The following is a 21,195-nucleotide window of genomic DNA, read 5'->3' on the forward strand; positions in this document are numbered from 1 at the left end:
CTTTCTGACCTCCACGTCTTCCTTTTTGTAATAGTTGTTTTCATCCTGTCACACCATCTCGTCAATCCAACTCCCCTCACCTGCCTCTGATCACCTCGTTAGTCCCTCATTCCCTTCACCTGGTCCTCACGCCCTTCTCACCTGCAGCCCATCCCCTCATTAGTCCCTCACTATTTAGCTCCCTCATTTCCACCAGTCCTCTGCCAGATTGTCTTGTGTTTTTGTGCCAAATTCTCCAGTGTTATTAGTGTATATTCCTGACCTGCCTGTTCTGACGCTGCCTGCCTGCCCTGACCTCTGACTCTCTGCCCCGCCCCTTTTTGGACTTGTTTGCTTCTTCGACTGATCTCCCGGTTTTGACCCAGCCTGTTTCCAACCAAAGACAGTAATCTTTGTTACTCCTGTCTGAGTCGTGCTATTGGGTCCACTCTAATAGCGTCGTGACATTACAATCTGGCCAAATCATGGACCCAGCACACCCGCCTGCAGCAAGCCGGTTTGAGAGGATCGAGGAGGTCCTCCAGCAAGAGCGGACGCAGATGGTCAGCTTCGCCGAGGAGACACGGCAGATTATGGTGGAGATGGTTAACCAGATAAAACAACTATTACAAAAAGGAAGGCGTGGAGCTGAACTGTTACACCACGTGGTAATGTTATTCATGCCTTCCTGCAGTGTTTGTCTTTGGCTGGATGAGTGAAGTCTGCACTGGTGTTGTTAACAGAGAGGGGGGGGGGGGGGGGGCGTGGCACACACACACACGTGATAAAACACACGTGATAACACATCTCCATGTGTTATTTCTCTGACGAGGGAAGATTGCACTGTTCACCAGCAGGTGACGTTAAAGTACACACATAAACATTCCTGTCGCGAGTGGGTACGTTCAGGTCTTTGAACACAACTGAGGCCAAAGCATTCACCTTGATGCAATCATTACATCATTATGATGCAAGTGTGCACAACTAAACAACTTGATATATTCGCAATAGTTTTCAACTGGGTAGTAGTAGTAGTAGCATAAGAACAACAACAAAGGGGTGTGTGTACTCGCATATTATATATATCTGGGAGGATGTGGCCCACGTGTGGACAAGGTGGAAATAAGCTTGTGAGCTATCTGGGCGTCGCAGGCGGCGGGGACTCAACAAAGAGCACGTTGTGAAACTCCGCCCTTATTCGACAGATTTGTTTTAATCCCCGGAGCGGTTTTTAGGACCGGGGTGGAGACAGCAGGCGCGCGCTGACACGTGTGAACACACGGAAGCCTTCGTCCTCACCGGATCACATTTACTAGTCCTGTCACTGAGATGCACTGAAGTGTTCACAGGCGCAAATCCGACCACGGAACTAACTCCAGGCTTTAGAGGGAGGAAATGCCGCGCAGGCTGGAAGCTGTACAGCCTTTCCTTTTATTTACTTGATGACATAAGTATGCGTACGATTTTAAACAGTTTTATTTGAACTTTTAACTTGTTTTTAAATGAAGTCGTAGGCTAAGCCTGTCTGTCGCCAACACATCGGAACGTGCTAAAAGTTCAGGATTGACACAAACACGGCGATTTGTAGCCCCCCCTTTTTTCTTATTTTCCCCCCCAGAAGTTTGTTGTGGTTCAACTCACGCAGTATTTATTGAGCGTAAAAGTTTATACTCCATGAGTATATTTAGCACATTGCTTTAATAATATGAGCGAGAAAGTAGCGTTGCCGTTAGGAGACACCGCGCTGGACGCGGACCAGTCCGCGGCGGACTTGGAGAACCACGTCCACCTGGAGGAGGGAGACGCGGACCAGCGCGCCGACGACCCGAGTCAGCTGAACGGGCATGAAGAAGCGCTGCGACCCACCCGCCTGTACAGACGGCGCTGGATGATCGTCCTCCTGTTCAGCGCGTATTCACTGTGCAACTCCTTCCAATGGATACAGTACGGCATCATCAACAACATTTTTATGAAGTTCTACAGCGTGGACGCCTTCACCATAGACTGGATGTCCATGATCTACATGCTGACGTACATTCCCTTCATTTTCCCGGTGACCTGGCTGCTGGACAAAAAGGGGCTCCGGGTCATCGCGTTGGTGGCCACCGCGCTCAACTGTACCGGCACATGGATCAAAGTGGTCAGCGTCCAGCCCAACTTGTTCGCAGTCACCTTTCTGGGACAGTTCTGCTGCTCCTTGGCGCAAGTGTTCATCCTCGGGATGCCGTCGACGATCGCGTCCATGTGGTTCGGTTCAGAGGAAGTGTCCACCGCCTGCTCCATCGGAGTCTTCGGGAATCAGGTAGGCAGAGGCAGCGAATGGGTCACCTTATCAATTATTACACTTTATAGATTAGCCAACATTAATGAATCCGAATCTATTTGGAACATCTGCGTAATTACGCACGTTCAGGCGCAAGCCACAACACCTTTCGCTTAACGTGAGAATGAATGGCAGCATGCAAGAATTCAATTAAATTCAGTTTATTTGTATAGCCCAATATTACAAATTTGTCTCAGTGCTTTACAATCTGTACACAATCTGTAGACATCCCTGCCCCAAAATCTCGCATCGGATCAGGAAAAACTCCCAAATAACCCTTCAGGGGGGAAAAAAAGGGAAGAAACCTTCAGGAGAGCAACAGAGGAGGATCCCTCTCCAGAATGGACGGGTGCAATATATGTAATGTAGAAGTAAGGACAGATTTAGAGTTAAAATACATTCAATGAATAGTTCAGAGTAGGCATATTCCACGATGGAGACCTCCACGATCCATCAGGCAGATGGCGGTAGAGAGGAGGAGTGGGCGGAGTGTACCTATTTGCAGTTAACTTTTCATAAAGATTTTGTAAGAGTGAAAAACGAAGACAAAACCGTCTCGCTCATGTTATACACACATAAAACAATTCACAGCCACTTATCATTTACCAGCAATGACCACACGCTCTTTTAAGCGTATCTTCAGGTGGTCAAACCACTGTCTACTTACCCTCAGCCATATAGGAAAGAAAGGGGTAATAACAAAGAAAACGTAGCTGTAAACAAGATTTAATTTAAATTTTTTTTAATTTAACCTTGCCTCCATTGAGATAAAAAAAAAAACTAAGTTTCAAGAGTGTCCTGGCCAAGACGGCAGCAGTAGCACATTACACACAGTTTCAGATGATGCAACATAAAACAGTGAAAGACAATATTTAAAAATATATACTTTTTTATATCACAGCATAAATATAACCAGAAACTAAGACAAGTCATCATAACCCAGTTCACACAGGTGCACATACCTCAGTCAAAGAAAACATCTACAACCAGATGAGCCTACCTTAAATTCTTTCAATCTATTTTTAAGAACACCTAAAGAGACCAGTTCCCGTAGACCAGGGGTGTCAAACTCATTTTCACCGTGGGCCACATGGGTATCATGGCTGCCTCTTCAGGCCGGTTGTAACTGAAGCTCTGTATAAACTACTCCCGAACATATTGTTAAATAACCTTTCTTTGCATTTTTTTTGGTGCAGAGCAGCATCGTGCCGCTGTTTATCTAAGCTCACAATCATCCAATGCAACACCAAACAAACGACACTTACACAACTCACAGTTTGTCAATTCCAAGTAAAATGTCACTGAAGTCACGGCGTGGTGCTGGATAATTCACTCAGTGCAACACAGAGAACACACACTGGAGTTCTACTCATGAGCTTTGTTTCTTCAACACTTTGGCCTTCAGGCAAGTTTAACACCACATTCAAAAGTTCCTTGATAAAACCGTCTTCCTCCTGCGGACACTTCATGACAGCCATAATACTTGAAGATATCAGAGCTTATTTTCTTATCAGAAGCATTTTAAATAATACACTTTGGACCTGCTTTCCATGAAGTGTTGTGAGATAACGTGTGTTGATTTGGCACTTTTATAAATATAATTGATCCAACTCGTCTCCTGTCATTTGTGCGTGACAAACAATTCTCAAAGACTTGGAAATAAATGACAAGGACTCGATATCATGGATCCGATCAACAAGCCCTCATTTTGGTTGATTTTATTGCATCCAAACTTCACATTTCATCAAATTAGTCTCTCAGATTGTCTTTATAAAACAATAAAGTAATCCATAACTCTAAGACATAACACTAAAAAGTAATGATAAATAATGTAAAACTGTTATACTACATTTTACAATGACATGTGTACAACATGATGGAGGGAAGGAATACTCTAGGTATTATCCTCAAGTAGAGAGATCAAAGACTTGGAAACTTAAACCTGTTGTGAGATCTTCATAAGAGACTTCTTTCAAGTTAAATGTGTTTTGGTTTTCTGAAGTCACTTGTATCTGGACAGTAATCAGAGGTAATGTAAAGTCTGAGTGGAACTTGAATATTTGCTAAGTCAACATCACATGACTGGACTGAAGCTGGACAGGATGTACAGCGGCTCAATGACGTTATTGACCAGGACAAAAGCAACGCCAGCTGTGATCGCTGTCTGGCTCCTGAGTAAACAATCGTTCTACTACACTGCATGTACAATTATTAGGCAAGTTGTAATTTTGAGGATTCACTTAATTATGAAACTACGACAGTGATCGAGGTCATTTCAAAACCGGATTCACAGTCAACTTTTTGTGCAGCAGCGAACGCCTCGTCGCAGACTGTGTTCAGATGAGTGGATTGTTTTCCTTCACCTTAAAACTCCCGTTAAAGAAGCGCCCACAAGCTCTCTGACCGTTCCTGATACATCTTGGCCGCCAAGAGTCGCTCTCATCTCAGTCCAGAAGACCAGAGATAAATCTGCCTTCACATATTTTCTTGGCCCATTCTTGACGTTTTAAAATGTGCATCTTGTGGTCTGGGTTCAGCCTTCCTTACCGTGTCCATGTCTCTGAACACTGAACACCTCGGACTGCTGGGTGCTCCCGGTAGGCTGAGGTTGTGGAATATGACGCCACTGGAGGATAACGGGTTCCTGGTAGCTTCACGGTTGATTCTTCTCAATTCGTTGGCACTTGATCCGTCTTTTCTTGACGATTACAACACAACATTTATCGGTGCCTGAGGAAAAGAACCTTCCAATCAATTATGCACAACTTGACATAGGGTGTTGATCCCCTTAGGCCACGCCCTCCCTCATTACACAAATACACATGACCTGATGTGCTTCGAGCACACAGCATGTAACCAGTTTGCTGGTATGGAGGCACGCTGTTAGGACTCCACCTCTTACGCTCCAGGGGCCACACTTCCGGACCTTTACAATGCAGCAAGACAATACTTTGAAGGACAACCGTGAAAATGCTCGGCTTTGCGTCAAAGAATGGCCGTGGTACAACGCTACAAAGAATCCCGCTCCGGGCCTTGAGTCGACGCAGCCGACTCCAGGACCTTTGGGCACAGCCGTCTGCATTGGCCCACAGTTAGACGTCGATACTTTAAAGACGCAGCGGCCAGAGCTGCTCCCCAAGGCCGAGACCAAACTTTACCAACGTCGCTGGATCATGCTGTTGGTCTTCAGCGCCGTCTCGGCCTGCAATGCCTTCATCTGGCTTCAGTACGGCATCATTGGCAACATATTCATGCGCTTCTACGACATTGACTCGCGGGCCATCGACTGGCTGGGCATGACGTATCTGCTCGCTTACCTTGTATTCATTGTGCCCGTCCTGTGGCTGCTGGAGATCAGGGGACTCCGGGAGGTTGTCCTTGTTGGGTCTGCCTTGAACTGCATTGGTACATGGATTAAAATTGGTAGTGCCAGTCCAAATATGTTCCCACTCACCGTTTTGGGCCAGTGTGTGTGCTCGGTAGCGGCGGTGTTTTTCATCGGTCTACCTTCTTATCTTGCCTCTGTGTGGTTCGGAGAGACGGAGGTGTCCACGGCTTGTTCCATCGGAGTTATGGGAAACCAGGTTTGTCTGAATGTCTCTAAAGGCCGGGTCCACACTGACGCAGCTGTGTAGATTATGCAACTCTGCTAGATGCCAGAGTCACATAGGCCGCCTCGTGTCTTGGTGCGAGTGTTTAGAAGATTGTGTCAACTGTTTGCTGAAACCTCCTCGTTGTACTTTGTCTGTTTAGCCGTTTGTAAAAACACTTTCCCCGTTGTGAAGTTCTGCATTGGGCTATACAGATGACACGCATGCTGTTAAAAAACAGATTTGGTAGTTATAAGAAAACACATATTCTAAATTGTTTGTTTTTTGGCAAAAAGTTTCATTGACCTGGACAAGAACGTTTCAGACGCGAGACATTGGCGCGAAGCTTTCTGGAGAGGACTGAGGATTTCAAAATAAAAAAATCGGTCGATTGTTTACATTTATTTATTTTAAAAATAAAGTAGATACTGAAGATGATACTACTCAAACCTACTTTTAAAAAAAAAAGACTAATTGGGTCAGTTATTAAATGTATATTTAAACCAATCAATTATTTTTAATTACAAAAATATATACTTTAAGTGTCATCAAAACAAGCAACAATTGTCCCATAATGCTTTTTGTGGTACCACTCAGTCAGTATATATAGAATTTAAAGAAAACATGAGACATTAAAGCAGCCTTTATTTATTATTGAACAATCCTGTATGTCTTTAATTCCTGTAATATGTATTCCAGCTGGGTATGGCCATCGGGTTCCTTGTGCCTCCCATCCTGGTGCCTAACGTGGAAGACATGGACGAGCTGGCTCAGCACATCCGCCTCATGTTCTACATCACAGCAGGAGCGGCCACCTTGCTCTTCCTCCTTGTTGTCTGTGGTAAGATGTGCCGCATACAGGTTGGGTCCACATTACAAAACTAGTGTTTTCATACTTTCACGAGCTGACTTCTATTGTTCTCTAGCCATGCATACAGAATAATTTCAGTTTTTAAAATTCACATCCAATCTAGATGAACTGGATTTAAATGCTGTTTCGAGACAGATTTTACTGGACCGTGTCACAAAATATTTGTTTTTGTGACTGGCTAGAGAGGCGAGATGACATCACCTCAGTCCTCTTCCCCTCATTTTATCGTGTCCCTCAGAAACGTACTCTGACTTCTTCTTGTCCATTGTCTGGGCCTTTTTCGCTCGGTCCACGGGGATTTTCTTATTCAGTGGATTGTCCTCATGGTTTCAATTTACGGAAGACTTCCACTCTGACAAGAAGCCGAACAGTGTTGACTGGCATGGCCGCCACAACTAAAGCCTCCCTTAAGGGCACTTTCCCAAAAAGATGCTATTGTGGTACCAGTAAGGTCTGGAGAAATGTCTCGGAAACGGGACCAGAAGTACAAGAGTATTATTTTGTCAAGGACATGTTTGTTCTCGATATATTAGAAGTGGAGAATCTCTGATCACAAAAGGAGTTTTTGTTTTTTGTTGTCGAAGGAACTGGCTAGACTTTACAGAAGTGACTAACAGGAAGTGAGTTGCGAGAAAAAAAATGCTGAGTTCTTGTCTTTATATCTGTTGCTCATGAATTTTGACCCCGTTTGTCTTTTTCCCAATGATTCCCTCAGCTAAAAATTTTTTAACTGAGCATATAGCACCTCATATGTATAAAATCACACTTTTTGTATGTGTTATTGAGGTGAAAACTAGAATCACAAGGAGGGAGATTAATAACAGAAGTGCTTAGTCAGACTTATTTATTTTGATACAACCATTATTTAACCAGGATTATCATGAGATTTGTAATCAACGGGCAAGATAGAAACGTACAAGTTTCACCACATAAAATAAAAAAAACTCCCAAAAATTAAACAACACTAAAAACAGACAAATTCCATCAAATATTTTTTTATTTAATGTCAGAACAACTATCCTGTATTTACAATCTGGCATGCATGTAACATAATGACATGTCTCTGCAGAATGAAGTTACAAGGCAGGCTGTACATAGAGAACAGTCGGCTGGCTAGTCTTACTACTGCAACTGGTTTCATGAAAAAGCTGTTGTCCTGTCAGGATGGGTGTGTGGGGTCAGGGGGGGCATTCATAAACACAAAAGCATGCTTGTGAAGGCATTCCATAATGGCACCATGTACAGCAGACAAACTGTCAGTGTTTGTTTTCAGGAGGAAGAAGGATGGATCTTTTAAAATCCCCCACGTTGGGTTCGCGTGATGGGATTCCATTGGGCAATGCATGTGACTTCTGGTTCTCTTGAGTTACTCCAGCGAGAGAATACTCACCAGCCCGGCCACAGTGGTTTAATGATATGACGCATATATACTCGCACACCCTCTCGTGCATTCATGCAAGATGCCATGTGTGAGGGTTGTCCTGCTGGCAGGGCCATCTGTAGCCCCGCAGAAAGCCTGAGTCAGCAGGGCAGACACAGTCCCAAGATTCAGAGATTTGCATAAAGTTTGTGCGGAGAGGGGGAGAGAGGGAGCTTCCCCTCAACAAATTGTGAGCCAAAGTTCACCACAGAGTCTGCATTTAGAGACCATATGAGTGGATCTGGTCGACTGAATAAGGGGAATCCCTGGTGGCTGGTCATGACAAATTGGCACGCATGAAACAATAGTGTGTGTATGTGTCTGAATGTGACATGTTGTAAGGCTCACCTGGACTCCTTGTCCCTCACCTTTATGCAGTGTGCCTTGATTCCTAATGTCAAGTGGAAAAACAGAATGTCCAAAAGTAACCGGAATGCACCCAACATTACCTGTAGAGTGGACCCTTTAGTGGCTTCAAAGTAAAAAAGAAAACTGGTGAAATATTTGTATAGCTGTTTATGCAAATTATTCTTTTAAGACAGTAAGACTTTATTTGCATATTTGTTTAAACCAAATGTCAAAATGCTGGCAACATTTTAAATATGCAGCATTTTAGCCAATAATATACCAGGACATGTACAGAATAGCTGCTTTTAGTTCTAACTTATACACATGTATACATTACATATTATTCTGACCATCAGTTTGTTTATGTCTAATCTCCCCGTCTACCTGTAACCTGCCTTTTTCTTATTTTGCACGTGTGAGTTTGCAGCTGCTGTCCTGTGAGTTCTCTGCATTAAACATTGATTTGTCCTCCGCATGTCAGTCTTCCAGGAGCGTCCTAAAATCCCTCCGACTCAGGCCCAGGCCACAGCGCGCAGCATCCCACCAGAGCAATACTCCTACGTCTCCTCCATTCTGAGGCTGCTCCGAAACAAGCCCTTCATCCTCCTCATCATCACTTATGGTCAGTCCTCACCCTTTTCCACCGTCATGGCTGAGTCATTTGTTTGTGTTGTGGGTTGAATTTTTCGAAGATATGGGGAAAATATCCCGTTTTAAAATTGTTCAGCATTATTTTTTTATCTTGCCATTTAAAGCTTAATTTCTTCATTTTTGTTGTCAAACAAATGAGCTGTGAAATAAATGTGGCATAAGACGATAAAAGTCTCCTGAAATAAATGTAGTCCTTTTGAAAAGGCTCTTTTTTTAAAGCAAAGACATTGCACTATATTGACTAATTTATATAATTCTATGCCCATGATATATTTATTTCAGGATTTATTGGTTAAGGGGTTTTTTAAAAAAATTTTTTTGGTTTTAAAAAAAAAAAAACTTTTTTTTAAAGGGGGAAAAAAAAAAAAATTTTTTTTTTAAAAATTTTTTAAAAAAAAATTTTAAACCTTTTTTTTTTTCAAATTTTTTTTTTTTTTTTAAAAAATTTTTTTTTAAAAAAAATTTTTTTAAAAAAAAATTTTTTTTTTTAAAAAAAAAAAAATTTTGGGTTTTTTAAAAAAGGGGGGGAAAAAAAAAAAATTTTTTTTTTAAAAAAAAATTTGGGGAAAAAAAAACCCCCTTTAAAAAAAAAAAACCCAAAAAAAAAAACCGGTTTTGGGTTTTTTAAAAAAACCCTTTTTTTAAAACCCCAAAAAAAAAAAAAAAAAATTTTTTTTTTTCCCCAAAAAAAAAAAAAAATTTTTTTAAAAATTTTCAATTTTTAAAAAAAAGGGGGCCCCCTTTTTTTTTTAAAAAAAAAAAAAAGGGCCCTTTCTTAAAAATTATTTTTTTAAAAAATTTTTTTTTTTTTAAAAAGGGGGGGGGAAAAAAAAAGGGGGAAAAAGGGGGGGGGCCCCCCCGGGGGAAAAAAAAATTTTTTTTTTTTTTCTTTTCCCCCCAAAAGGGGGTTTTGGGTTTTTTTTTAAAAAAAACCCCTTTTTGGGTTTTTAAAAAAAAGGGGCCGGAAAAAACCCCCCAAAAAAATAAAATTTTTTTTCCTTTTTTAAAAAATTTTAAATTTTTTTTTCCCCCTTTTTTTTAAAGGGGGGAAAAAATCCTTTTTTTTTTCCCTTTTTTTTTTTAAAAAGGGGGAAAAAAAAAAAAATTTTTTTTTTTTCCCCTTTTTAAACCCAAAAATTTTTTTTTTTTTTTTAAAAAGGGGCCCCCCCCCTTTAAAATTTTTTAAAAAGGGGGGGGGGGGCCCAAAAACCCCCCCCAAAAAAAAAAAAATTTTTTTTTCCCTTTTTTTTTTAAAAAAATTTTAAAAAAAAAAAATTTTCCCCCCCCTTTTTTTTTTTCCCCCCTTTTTTTTTGGAAAAAAATTTTTGGGGGGGGAAAAAAAAATTTTTTCCCCTTTTTTTTAAAAAAAATTTTTTTTTTTTAAAAAAAATTTTTCCTTTTTTTTTTATTTTTTTTCCCCAAAAAATTTTTGGGGAAAAAAAAAAAGGGGGGGGGAAAAAAAAAAAAAAAAAAAAACCTTTTTTTTAAAAAAGGGGAAAAAAAGGAAGGAAAAAAATTTTTTTGGGGCCCCCCCTTTTTTTTTTTCCCCAAAAAAAAATTTTTTGGGGGGGAAAAAAATTTTTTTTTTGGGGGGGGGGTTTTTTGGGGGAAAAAAAAAAAATTTTTTAAAATTAAGGGGGGGTTTTTAAAAAAAGGGCCCCCGGGGGGGGGGGGGGGAAAAAAAAGGGGTTTTTTTTGGGGGAAAAAAAAAAAAAAAAAAAAGGAAAATTTTTTTTTCCCCCCCCACAAAAAACCAAAAAAAAGCCGGGAAAAAATTTTTTAAAAATTTTTGGGCCCCAAGTTTTTTTTTACAAAAAAGGGAAAAAATTTTTTTTTCCCCCCCCCCTTGGGGAAAAAAAAAAATTTTCCCCCAAAAAAAAAAATTTTTAAAAAACCCCCCCCTTTTTTTTTTTTTCCCCCCCCCCCCCACCCCCTTTTTTTAAATTTGGGGGTTTTGGGGGGGGGGGGGGGAAAAAAAACCGGGGGGGGCCCGGAAAAAAAAAGGGGGGGGGGAGGGAAAAAAAGGGGGGGGGGGGAAAAAAAAGGGGGGGAAAAAATTTTTTTTTTTAAATGGGTTTTTAAAAAAACCCCCCCCCTTTTTTTAAAAAAACCCCCCCCCCGGGGGGGGGGGGGTTTTGGGGTTTTCTTTGGTTCAAGGGGGGAAAAAAAAAAAAAAAGCCCCTTTTAAAAAACCGGGGGCCCCCCCTTTTCCCCCTTTTCCCCCCCTTTTTTTCCCCCCCCCCCTTTTTAAAAAAATTTTTTAAAAAAAAAAACCCCCCCCCCCGGGGGGGGGGGGTTTTTAGTTTTTTTTGGGGGGGCCCCCAAAAAACCCCCCCAAAATTTTTTTTTTAACCCCCCGGGGGGGGGGGGGGGGGCCCCCCAAGGGAAAAAAAACCCGGCCGGGGGTTTTTGGGGGGCCCCCTTTTTTTGCCCAATTTCCCCCGGGGGAAAAAAAAAAAGGGGGGGGGGGGCCCCCCCCCCAAAAAAAATTTTTTTTTTTTTTTGGGGGGGGGGGTTTTTTTTCCCCCCCCTTTTCCCCTTTTTTTTAAAAAAATTTTTCCCCTTTTTTTTGGGGGGGCCCCCCTTGGGGGGTTTTTGGGGTTTTTTTGGGGGTTTAAAAAAAAAGGGGGGAAAAAGGGAAAAACCCCAAAGGGAAAAAAACCCCCCCTTTTTTTTATTTTTTTTTTTTTTTTTAAAAAAATTTTTTTAAAAAAAAAAACCCCAAAAAACCCCCCCCCCTTTTTAAAACCCCCAAAAATTTTTCCCAACCCCTTTAAAACCCCCCCCCCCCCCAGGGGGCCCCCCCCCCCGGGGTTTTCCCCGGGGGGAAAATTTTTTCAAATTTTTTTTTTTCCCCCCCCCCCCCCCTTTTTTTTTTTTTTCCCCCCCCAAAAAAAAAAAAAAAAAAAAACCCCCCAAAAAAAAAAAAAAATTTTAAAAAAAAAAAAGCCCCCCCCCCCCCCCCCCCTTTTTTTTTCCCCCGGGAAAAAAAATTTTTTTTTCCCCCCTTTTTTTTTGGAAAATTTTTTTTTTAAAAAGGTTTTTTGGGGGGGTTTTTTCCCAAAAAATTTTTTAAAAAAGGGGAATTTTTTTGGGAAAAAAATTTTTTTTTAAAAACCCCCCCAAGGGGGGCCCCCCTTTTTTTCCCGGGGGGTTTTTTTTTTTTTTTTTTTTCCCCTTTTTTTTTTTTTTTGGGTTTTTTCCCCCCGGGCCCCCGGGGGGGGGAAAAAAAAAAAAAATTTCCCCCCCTTTTTTTTTGCCCCAAAAAATTTTTTTTCCCCTTTTTTTAAAAAAAATTTTTTTTTTTTTTTTGGGGAAAAATTTTTTTTTTTTTAAAAAAAAAAAAAGGGGGTTTTGGGGGTTTTTGGAAGGGAAAAAAAAACCCGGGGGGTTTTTGGGGCCGGGGCCCCAAAAAGGGGTTTTTTAAAAAATTTTTTTTAAAAAAAAAACCAAATTTTTTACCCTTTTTGGGGGCCCCCCCCTTTTTTTTTTTTTTTTTTTCCCCCCTTTTTTAAAAAAAAAATTTTTTTTTTTAAAAAAAAAAAATTTTTAAAAAAGGGGGGGAAAAAAATTTTTTAAAAAAAATTTTTTTAAAAAAAAACCCCCTTTTTTGGAATGGGCCCCCAAAAAAAAAAAAAAAATTTTTTTGGGGGCCCCCAAAAAAAAAAAAAACCCCCTTTAAAATTTGGGGGGGGGAAACCCCTTTTTTTTTTTTTTTTTGTAAAAACCCAAAAGGGGGAAAAAAATTTTTTTTTTAAAAAGGGGGGGGGAAAAAAAAAGGGTTAAAATTAAAAAGGGGGGGGTTTTGGGAAAAAAACCCCCCAAAAAATTTTTTTTTGGGGAAAGGGGGGGGAAAATTTAAAAACCCCCCGGGGGGGGGGGCCCCCCCCCCCCCCCCGGGGGTTTTTTCCCCCCCCCACAAGGCCCCCCCCCCCCCCAAACCCCGGGAAAAGGGGTTTTAAAAAATTTTTTTTTTTGGGGGGGAAAAAAATTTTTTAAAAAGGGGGTTTTGGGGGTTTTTTTTTTAAAAAAAAAAAAAGGGCCTTTTTTTTAATTTTTTTTTTTTTAAAAAAAGGTTTTCCTTTTTTTTGGGAAAAAGGTTTGGGGGGCCCCCAAAATTTAAAAAAAATTTTTTTTTTTCCCTTTTTTTTTTGGTTTTTAAAAAAAAATTTTCCCCGGGTTTTTGGGTTTTTTAAAAAATTTTTTGGGAAAAAAAAAAAGGGCCGGGGTTAAAAAAAGGGTTTTAAAAAAATTTTTTTTTTTGTTTAACCTTTTATTTAAAAATTTTTTTTTTTTTTTTTTAAAAATTTTTTCCCCCCTTTTTTCCAAAAATTTTTTTTTTTAAAAATTTTTTTTTTCCCCCCCCCCCCCCCCTCCCCCCCCCCCAAAAAAAAAAAATTTTTTTTTAAAAAGGGGAAAATTTTTTTTCCCCCCGCCCCCCTTTTTAACCCCCGGGCCCCGGGTTTTTTTTTTTTTTGGGGGGGGGGCCCAAAAAAGTTTTTTAAAAAGGGGGGGGAAAAAAAAAAAACCCCCTTCAAAAATTAAAAAACCCCCCCGGGAAAAAGGGGGGGGGGGCCCCCCCGGGGGCCCAAAAGGGGGGGGGGGCCCCCGGGAAAAAAGGTTTAAAAAAAAAAAAAAAACCCTTTTCGGTTTTTGGTTTTTTTTCCCCCCCAAAAAAAAAACCCAAAAAAAGGGGCGGGAAAAAAAAACCCAAAAAATTTTTTTAAAATTTTTTTTTTAAAGGGGGAAATTAAAAAACCCGACGGGTTCTTTGTTCCTCAGCGTTTCTGGAACGAGTTCACTGCAGTCCTGTGTGGGGGTAAAACGTGTTTAATTCCAAGACGGCAGAAGACTATCACTTTTCGAAAAATGTTCAAGGTTGAATGCTCTGATGCAGATTTAAAACTTAAAGACCTACACAGTATGTCATCTATTCACCAGAAGGTGAGTTTAACGTTGACATTTCCTCCCCCACCTAAACAAAATAACGATTGGGCAAAGAGTGTTGCCACGGGCATTCAGTAGTTCCCTCTGTCCCCCTCACTCAAGGTGACCGAGTCCGGAGGTGAAAGCGTAATCAATGTGTTGTCCATTGACAGAGTATTGATAAACGTTTGAATCACTCAAAAAATGAATTGGCATACAGTCGGCAGACTTGAATGAGATGTCTTCAGGCCTCAGGGGCCACCTCAGTAAATATTAAGCCACGAGGATCTTTTTGAATGGCCCGGCCCCTTCAGCTGTTTGAGCAATGTAGAACTTTTACCAAAGTTCAGAAGCCACTGAAGCGTGACGCATTATGCACACTAGAAAAACACTGCAAGACATTTGAGTGAGTTTTTCTGCCTTCTGCTGACGAAGGTCAGCAGACTTACTCGGCATTTAGATATGAGCAGACCTGAACTCTCACCTCTATGATTTATTGAAATACCGCAGAGGCCCATGCACAGTAAGCGGCTGTCTGTAATATATTCAACGACGAAAGGTCACGAAAGTTTGCTCATTCTCCTTTAGTGGAAATTAAGGTGAATGATTAAGTTGCAATGAAGCCGTTTTCATAATTTTGCAAAGAGTGAGTTAGGATGCACGTGTTGTGTTGGCCGTGCCACAGTCCTCTCGACGAGGTGCACTGCTGTGTGCAACGTGTCTGTGCACAAGAGCCACTTACGAGACGGTCACCTTTTTATTAAATCCATTTTTATTGATCATTTTTCAACACTTTTTTTTCACCCGTTATATTTCTTCTTTTCTCTGCAGGCTTTATTAAGTCTGACCTGCGGAGGCAAAAAGCAAACCGGATGGCCAAAGCAGCCGTAAGTGTGAAAGCGACACGCGGGCCGTTGTTGTTTGTGGAACAAAGGGTGGTGGTATCACTTCACGACGTCGACCTTTTTGACCGCTCGAGGCGGGAAAAGCACAGGTGTCGATAATATAATTGATGATGGCTGGATTCCATTTAGCCGCTTCAGTTTGGTTGTCTGGTTCTCCCAGAGTGGACCCGACATTTGAATGGACAGAGCCATTGTTAATGCTATTGCTACAACCCGTGCTTTTCCTACTGGGACGAGTACAAATCCCTCCGAGGGGGGGAAAGGCCCATGTGTTATGAGTTTGCATGCCATCCGTTTACGTGCAGTCAAAGTGTGCCTTATACTCCAGAAATAACTACCTCTGCTCCCAATTGTGTCTATTTCTGTTGTTTTGAGTCGGCCAGCATGCCAACCCCAATTTAACATAAAAATATGGGGGACTATGACCCGATAATGTTGCACTACCTCTGCCGCACGATGGGCTGTTTTCATCTTTCTCAGTTGTGGGCTCTTTATAAAACGGAGCATGCATCTGCTTTCATGTGTTGACTAACAATTTGAAAATGATTGAATTTGGCTGGATAGTACCAACAAGTAATGCTTTACCCACTGTTCTAAACCCACGCTGGCTTAGTCCCTAACCCATGCATGCCTTTTCTTTCTCACCACCACTGAATAACTGCACAGCCTTTGGTGGCAGATTGTTGGAATAAGATCCTGCAATGCTGCCCTCGGGAGGCGACAGAGTCATGGACAAAATTGTCATTATTTATGCTCGTGTGAGTCTCCAAGGTCTGTGATGAAGTTGCTCATGAGGGGACCGGCACTCCCATCTAATGCACAGAGACGGTATATTCAGAAAGAAGTTAGATGAGATTATTGATGCCACTCGTATCTGTCTGGTAAATCTAAGCTGCTGCAGAGCCAGGAGACGATTAGCTTAAATATTAGATGGGGAAACGGTTGGCTTCCTCCTTTGAATGGAACCAAATCCCCCTAATGTTCCAAAAGCTCAGTAATTATATTATATCCTGTGGTTAAACTGTACAAATACCGAGGTATAAAAAACACTAATTCCCAATTGAATGCGTGTAGAGGTGCAGATCGAGGAAACTCAACCCTTCGTGGTATGAATTTTCCATTTAAGAAATGCATCAAAGCTGTCTTTTACTTTAACTTCAAGAATCTTAGTTATAAAATACAAATGTAAGGGATTTATAATAGCCGCCCGGTAGATCGGATTGTGTCGCAGCAGCTTCATCCTGGACCGGAGACTCTCGCCTCTGTAAGCACTGCATGAGAAGTGATGGGCAGCTGTTGTTTTAGGCGGCGGGGCAGACGCCGGGACAAGACTACGGAGCCACGGCGCTAATCTCCCAACCGGACACTCTTCCTCCAAAGCCTAATCGATAAACTTTTCTGATTCCACAAAAAAAAAAAAAATCAAATCTTAGCTCGACACGCAAATGCACAAAGGTAAATCATCAGCTCACTGTCGGTAATCGCCATAACTCACTGCACAGCCTTCCACCTGTTGAACCTGCCTTTGCTGTCTCTCACGCTGTTTCTCACGAGCATGCTGAAATTAATTCACACTAATGTAAATATGAAGAGAAAAATGTCACTTCACCTGTTTCAGTTTGGGATTTCAGATTTTTTTATTATGTTTTTTTGGTAAATATATAGGCCTGAATAAACTTGCATGTCGGTACACGGAGACTTGGATTTAAAACTACATATTTATGTATGAAACTGTCTTATTCTTTCATGTGCGGTTTTGTAATGCGAGGAGATGTTTTGACGAAGCACAGGTTTAAATGAATGTCAGGCCTCAGTTTTAGGATCCTGGTGTCGACGTGTTCCTGAGCGAGATGCCGGGTAGAGAACAAACCTTAAGGATTTGAAAGCTTATGAAAAGGAAACCCGCTTAAGAAGTGCAGGACCAGCTGTGAGCCTCAGCCGGCCTTACAGAAGCAGCTTCAGCAATAAGAATTGATCATTTTGGTCCTATAATTTCTTTGTGATGACTAATACAATGTCTGCACCTTGCAACAGTTGTAGAAATGTGAAAAATATGTAATTTTTTTTCGTGTACAGAATGAGTGTAGCGATGTGTATGAAGCTATAAGATTGAGCACAATGGAAGGGGAAGGAGTGGGTGTTACTGTTTTTGAAGAAGTGTCCGACTGTTTTGATTGGTAGGGAACTTCCGACTGCCACAATGAGAGCCCGGCTGCAGCATCCATCATCAAAGAAGCAAAGTTTTAAAAACACACGCGGAAGCGTGCGCGCACACACACTCTCGAACGAAGCCTTGACAAGGGCCATGCTCTCCCATCCTGTTGCAGTGACGCAATCAGGAAGTCTCCCTTCTGAGAAGAGTTCAATTTACAATGTTGTGTTTTCTATTTATAAATACAAATTTAATCTGACTGCAAATTCACTGTTCATAAATATATATTTGAATATGTGTACATTGAATGCTCCTACTATATCTGAAACATGTATGGCATTTTATAAATTGTATGAATAAAAAAACAACCAGTCAGTATTTTAACTTTACAGTTGATTGTCTTCTTTATATTTATATAATATATTGTATTCACACAGTATCCACATTTCTTTGTGGGGATTTTGGAAGAAGATCTTTGCTTTAAAATACTTTATACTGCAGCATATTAACGAGTTTAATCCATGGCAGTCCACAGTGAGGGACGAGATTACTATTATAGTTGTGTAATATCTGTATTCATGCTTACGTGTTGAACATGAAATAAAACTAGTTTTATAAAGTGTCTTTTTTTTTATTTCACATGTTTTACATCACAATTTATATCTTATGATTAAACTGGGCACGGTGGCTCAGTGGCTAGCACTGTCGCCTCACAGCAAGAAGGGATGGATGTGAATGTTGGTGGTGGTCGGAGGGGCCGTAGGCGCTGAATGGCAGCCACGCTTCCGTCAGTCTGCCCCAGGGCAGCTGTGGCTACTGATGTAGCTTACCACCACCGGGATGACTGTGTATGACTACTGGACTCTGCACTCTGTAAAGCGACTTTGGGTATTTAGAGAAGCGCTATATAAAATTGAATATTATTATAAACTACCTGACTGAAAGCCGTAGGTCATTGTGAAATCTCGCTCTTTTTCTCTCTGTAATCACAGCATGACGTGTTGTCAAGACAAAGAAGAACCACTTGATGAAGCAAAGGGGTTATCACAACATTTATGGCCTATTACACTCAGAAAAGTTTGACCATTGTCTACTCAATAAAATTAAGGCAACAAAGTGACAATTAATATAATTGAATAGAATTTAATACTTCATCTTTGATTAAAATCTATTGATTTAATTAAGCAAATTTTAACAAAATATTAATTACAAATATGTTGGATTTACTAATATGGCAAATGTTGAGTAAATCCAAATCAATTATACAGGGGAAATGATTAATATTTACTAGGTATTCAAAAGAAAGTAATTTAGATATACCAAATAGCTGTGAAAAAGTAATTTAGATTTACTAATTATGTGGATGAAATTGATTTCCATTTACTAAATATCCGGATAATACCAATTTATATTTACTAATTTTATTGGTGAAAATGATTAATATTTACTAGGTTTTCAAAAAAAAGTAATTTAGATATACCAAATAGCTGTGAAAAAGTAATTTAGATTTACTAATTATGTGGATGAAATTGATTTCCATTTACTAAATATCTGGATAATACTGATTTGGATTCAATAAATAAAATCAGTTACAACTCAACTTGGAAGAATGTTACTTAATTCAACACATTTAAACTGAAATTGTTATTTATCTTTACATAAATACATTTTGCAAATCAACTTATAATTGGTACCACATGACTTAAAATCTATGTAATGTTATTGATTGTCACTTTGTTCATATTTTTTTTAAATGTAGAATCTACTTAATATCATGCCTTCTTTTTGCAAGAATGTATTGAGGAACAGTTAACAAATTACCACATTTAGGACAACAGCAGTTAAACATTTATTTGTGCAACTTTGTTGACCATCTTTCAAAAACATTTGTGTAAAATGCCAAAATACAAAGAAATCCTGGTGTACACAAAAGAATCACAGCAGCAAGCCCTTCAAATGAGAATGACAAATTGGATGTTTCTGAACAACCCTGAATGGTAAATAACTGCAGCACTGAAACTCAGACAAAGCCTCGAAAAAAACCATGTGACTGTAAACGCACTGTAAAAAAAAAAAACTCATGGGTCCAGACTGAAGACAGGTGGGGACAGAATCTCATGCCGACATGATGTTCAGGAAACTGGAACTTAAGGCAGGAGTAGTCATCATTACTGCTTGAAGACTCACAGGTCAACCGGTTGTCTGTGGGCTGACATGATTCTCTCTACAGCCAGAAAAAAGACAAAACAGAAAAGATTAACAATAATATAACTTTAAATAGCATTTACAACATGACACGGTGGTTCGAACAATAAAAATTTATTCTGTTGTTAAATTAAGACACTGAACTTAAAACAACTTACTCCCGTTTATCCTTGACAACTTGTATCCGATCATGGGTCACACTAGTGGAACAGCAAAGAAGGTGTTGAGGTTCATGCTGGTAGTCGTAATCACACCTAAAAAGAAAGAGTAAGGGGATAAAGGACAAAGGGAGGACATACATCCTCTTCAGTAAAAACAAAATCATCTCAAGCATCAACTTTTGCTCTTTTCAATGCTAATGTTGTAAATAAAAATGAAAAGGCTAGATTCACACTCAAGTGCCACATGTCGTCATCATGGCGGCCAAGGTTTGATTTCCGGTGGTCCCTTTGCTGCAGATCCTCCCCTGTGGTGCTTGTGTGTCTCTCTAGCTCTAACACAAATAAAGAAAAAAACATCTTAAAAACAAATAATTGCTTGCTTCTGGCATTTAAATGGATTATAATCTCACCGTGTTGCTGGGTGTCATTAAGGTCACGAAGTTTTTCCATCCAAGTTGGATTATGTCTGAAAGGTGGCAGGAGAAAAATAATTAGCATTTTACAATTAACTAATTGTTCTTAATTATCTGTACATAAATGTAAACATTGACTCAAAGGACACTCTCTGGTGACGTCCTCATCTGATAATGTGGACAGTAAATGAAGATTTGATCATGAAACCATCCCCTCACTGGACAGCTCACGGAGCTTCTGAGGAGCTGTGAGCTGTCATGTCCGCCACAGCGCAGTTATAAGCGTCATGTTAACAACAGTCACGTGAACAGAGTCCCGACCACGTCAACAGCATCACGTTAAGAGCGTCACGTTAACAGAGTCCCGACGTCACGTGACCAGACCTGTACAATAACGTGTCTGGTCACGTGACTATCCGGACTGACCGCTCCGGTATATGTGAGCTTGTCTATACATGTCTGCGTGGAACCAGTTTCAAAGCACTTCAATAAAATCGTGGTTATTAGATGAAGTGTGTAGCACGTGACCCCTCAGGTGTCTTAACCCACCTGCCACAGTAATGAACCTATAACACGAGCGTTAGCTAAACATTACCTCAGCTAACATATGTAAAGTAAGCTAATGTTAGCTCGTTCAACACAGAAACCGACAACCTACGTTACATCGACGATGTTAAAGAAACGTGAAAACACTTAACCATCAGATAGCTAAGTTAACTTACTCTTGACGCCCAAGGCGACACAGAAATGCAGAACACCATGCCTCGAATACAAAAGTAGCTACCCGCTAGCTCACACGAGGCTAGCTCAACTCCTCACCAGAGAGCCGAGTAGAAACCTCAAAGTGTCACTAACGTTGCCCGTTCAATACAACGTTACTCTCTGAAATTAAATTAAGTTGGCATTCTTACCTCAAGAAGAGCAGTCATGTCAGGAGGCTGTCGTTCCCTCTGTGGTGTTTCCTGAGTCACTGAAGCAGGAGAGCAGCGCGCCGCTCAAACTGCGGAGAAGAGGCGCGAAACCGGGTTCAACAGTTCAATCTGCTTTTTTGTGTTGATTGCTGTGATCAGACTGATCACTGACACCTGGCCCCTCTCTCTCTCTCTCTCTCTCTCTCTCTCTCTCTCTCTCTCTCTCTCTCTCTCTCTCTCTCTCTCTCTCTCTCTCTCTCTCTCTCTCTCTCTCTCTCTCTCTCTCTCTCTCTCTCTCTCTCTCTCTCTCTCTCTCTCTCTCTCTCTCTCTCTCTGACGG

The 21,195-nt window shown here is 40.7% G+C and overlaps 1 protein-coding gene and 1 long non-coding RNA gene across 2 annotated transcripts; one reads left to right on the top strand and one right to left on the bottom strand.

Annotated features, from left to right (window-relative positions):
* Window positions 1–1,243: 1,243 nt before the first annotated feature.
* On the top strand, window positions 1,244–17,787 carry LOC130203006 (feline leukemia virus subgroup C receptor-related protein 2-like). The gene is made up of 5 exons (XM_056428905.1): window positions 1,244–2,281; window positions 6,592–6,733; window positions 9,013–9,153; window positions 14,892–14,995; window positions 16,319–17,787. The coding sequence occupies exons 1-5, from the start codon at window positions 1,685–1,687 to the stop codon at window positions 16,403–16,405; spliced, it is 1,071 nt and encodes a 356-aa protein (XP_056284880.1). The 5' UTR covers window positions 1,244–1,684; the 3' UTR covers window positions 16,406–17,787.
* On the bottom strand, window positions 4,006–5,886 carry LOC130202143 (uncharacterized). Its single transcript, XR_008833295.1, has 3 exons — window positions 5,810–5,886; window positions 5,620–5,699; window positions 4,006–5,032 (listed from the first exon to the last, which is right to left on the bottom strand). It is a non-coding gene; the product is annotated as an uncharacterized LOC130202143 (long non-coding RNA).
* Window positions 17,788–21,195: the final 3,408 nt, after the last annotated feature.

Source organism: Pseudoliparis swirei, chromosome 12 (genome assembly GCF_029220125.1).
Source record: "Pseudoliparis swirei isolate HS2019 ecotype Mariana Trench chromosome 12, NWPU_hadal_v1, whole genome shotgun sequence".
NCBI lineage: Eukaryota > Metazoa > Chordata > Actinopteri > Perciformes > Liparidae > Pseudoliparis > Pseudoliparis swirei.

Excerpts from the sequence above, each read along its gene's own strand:
- LOC130203006 (XM_056428905.1), top strand. The coding sequence starts at position 1,685 with ATGAGCGAGAAAGTAGCGTTGCCGTTAGGAGACACCGCGCTGGACGCG. Across the intron at positions 2,282-6,591 it reads TCGGAGTCTTCGGGAATCAG|CTGGGTATGGCCATCGGGTT; the intron begins GTAGGCAGAGGC and ends TATGTATTCCAG. Across the intron at positions 14,996-16,318 it reads ACCGGATGGCCAAAGCAGCC|GCGGCGGGGCAGACGCCGGG; the intron begins GTAAGTGTGAAA and ends CTGTTGTTTTAG.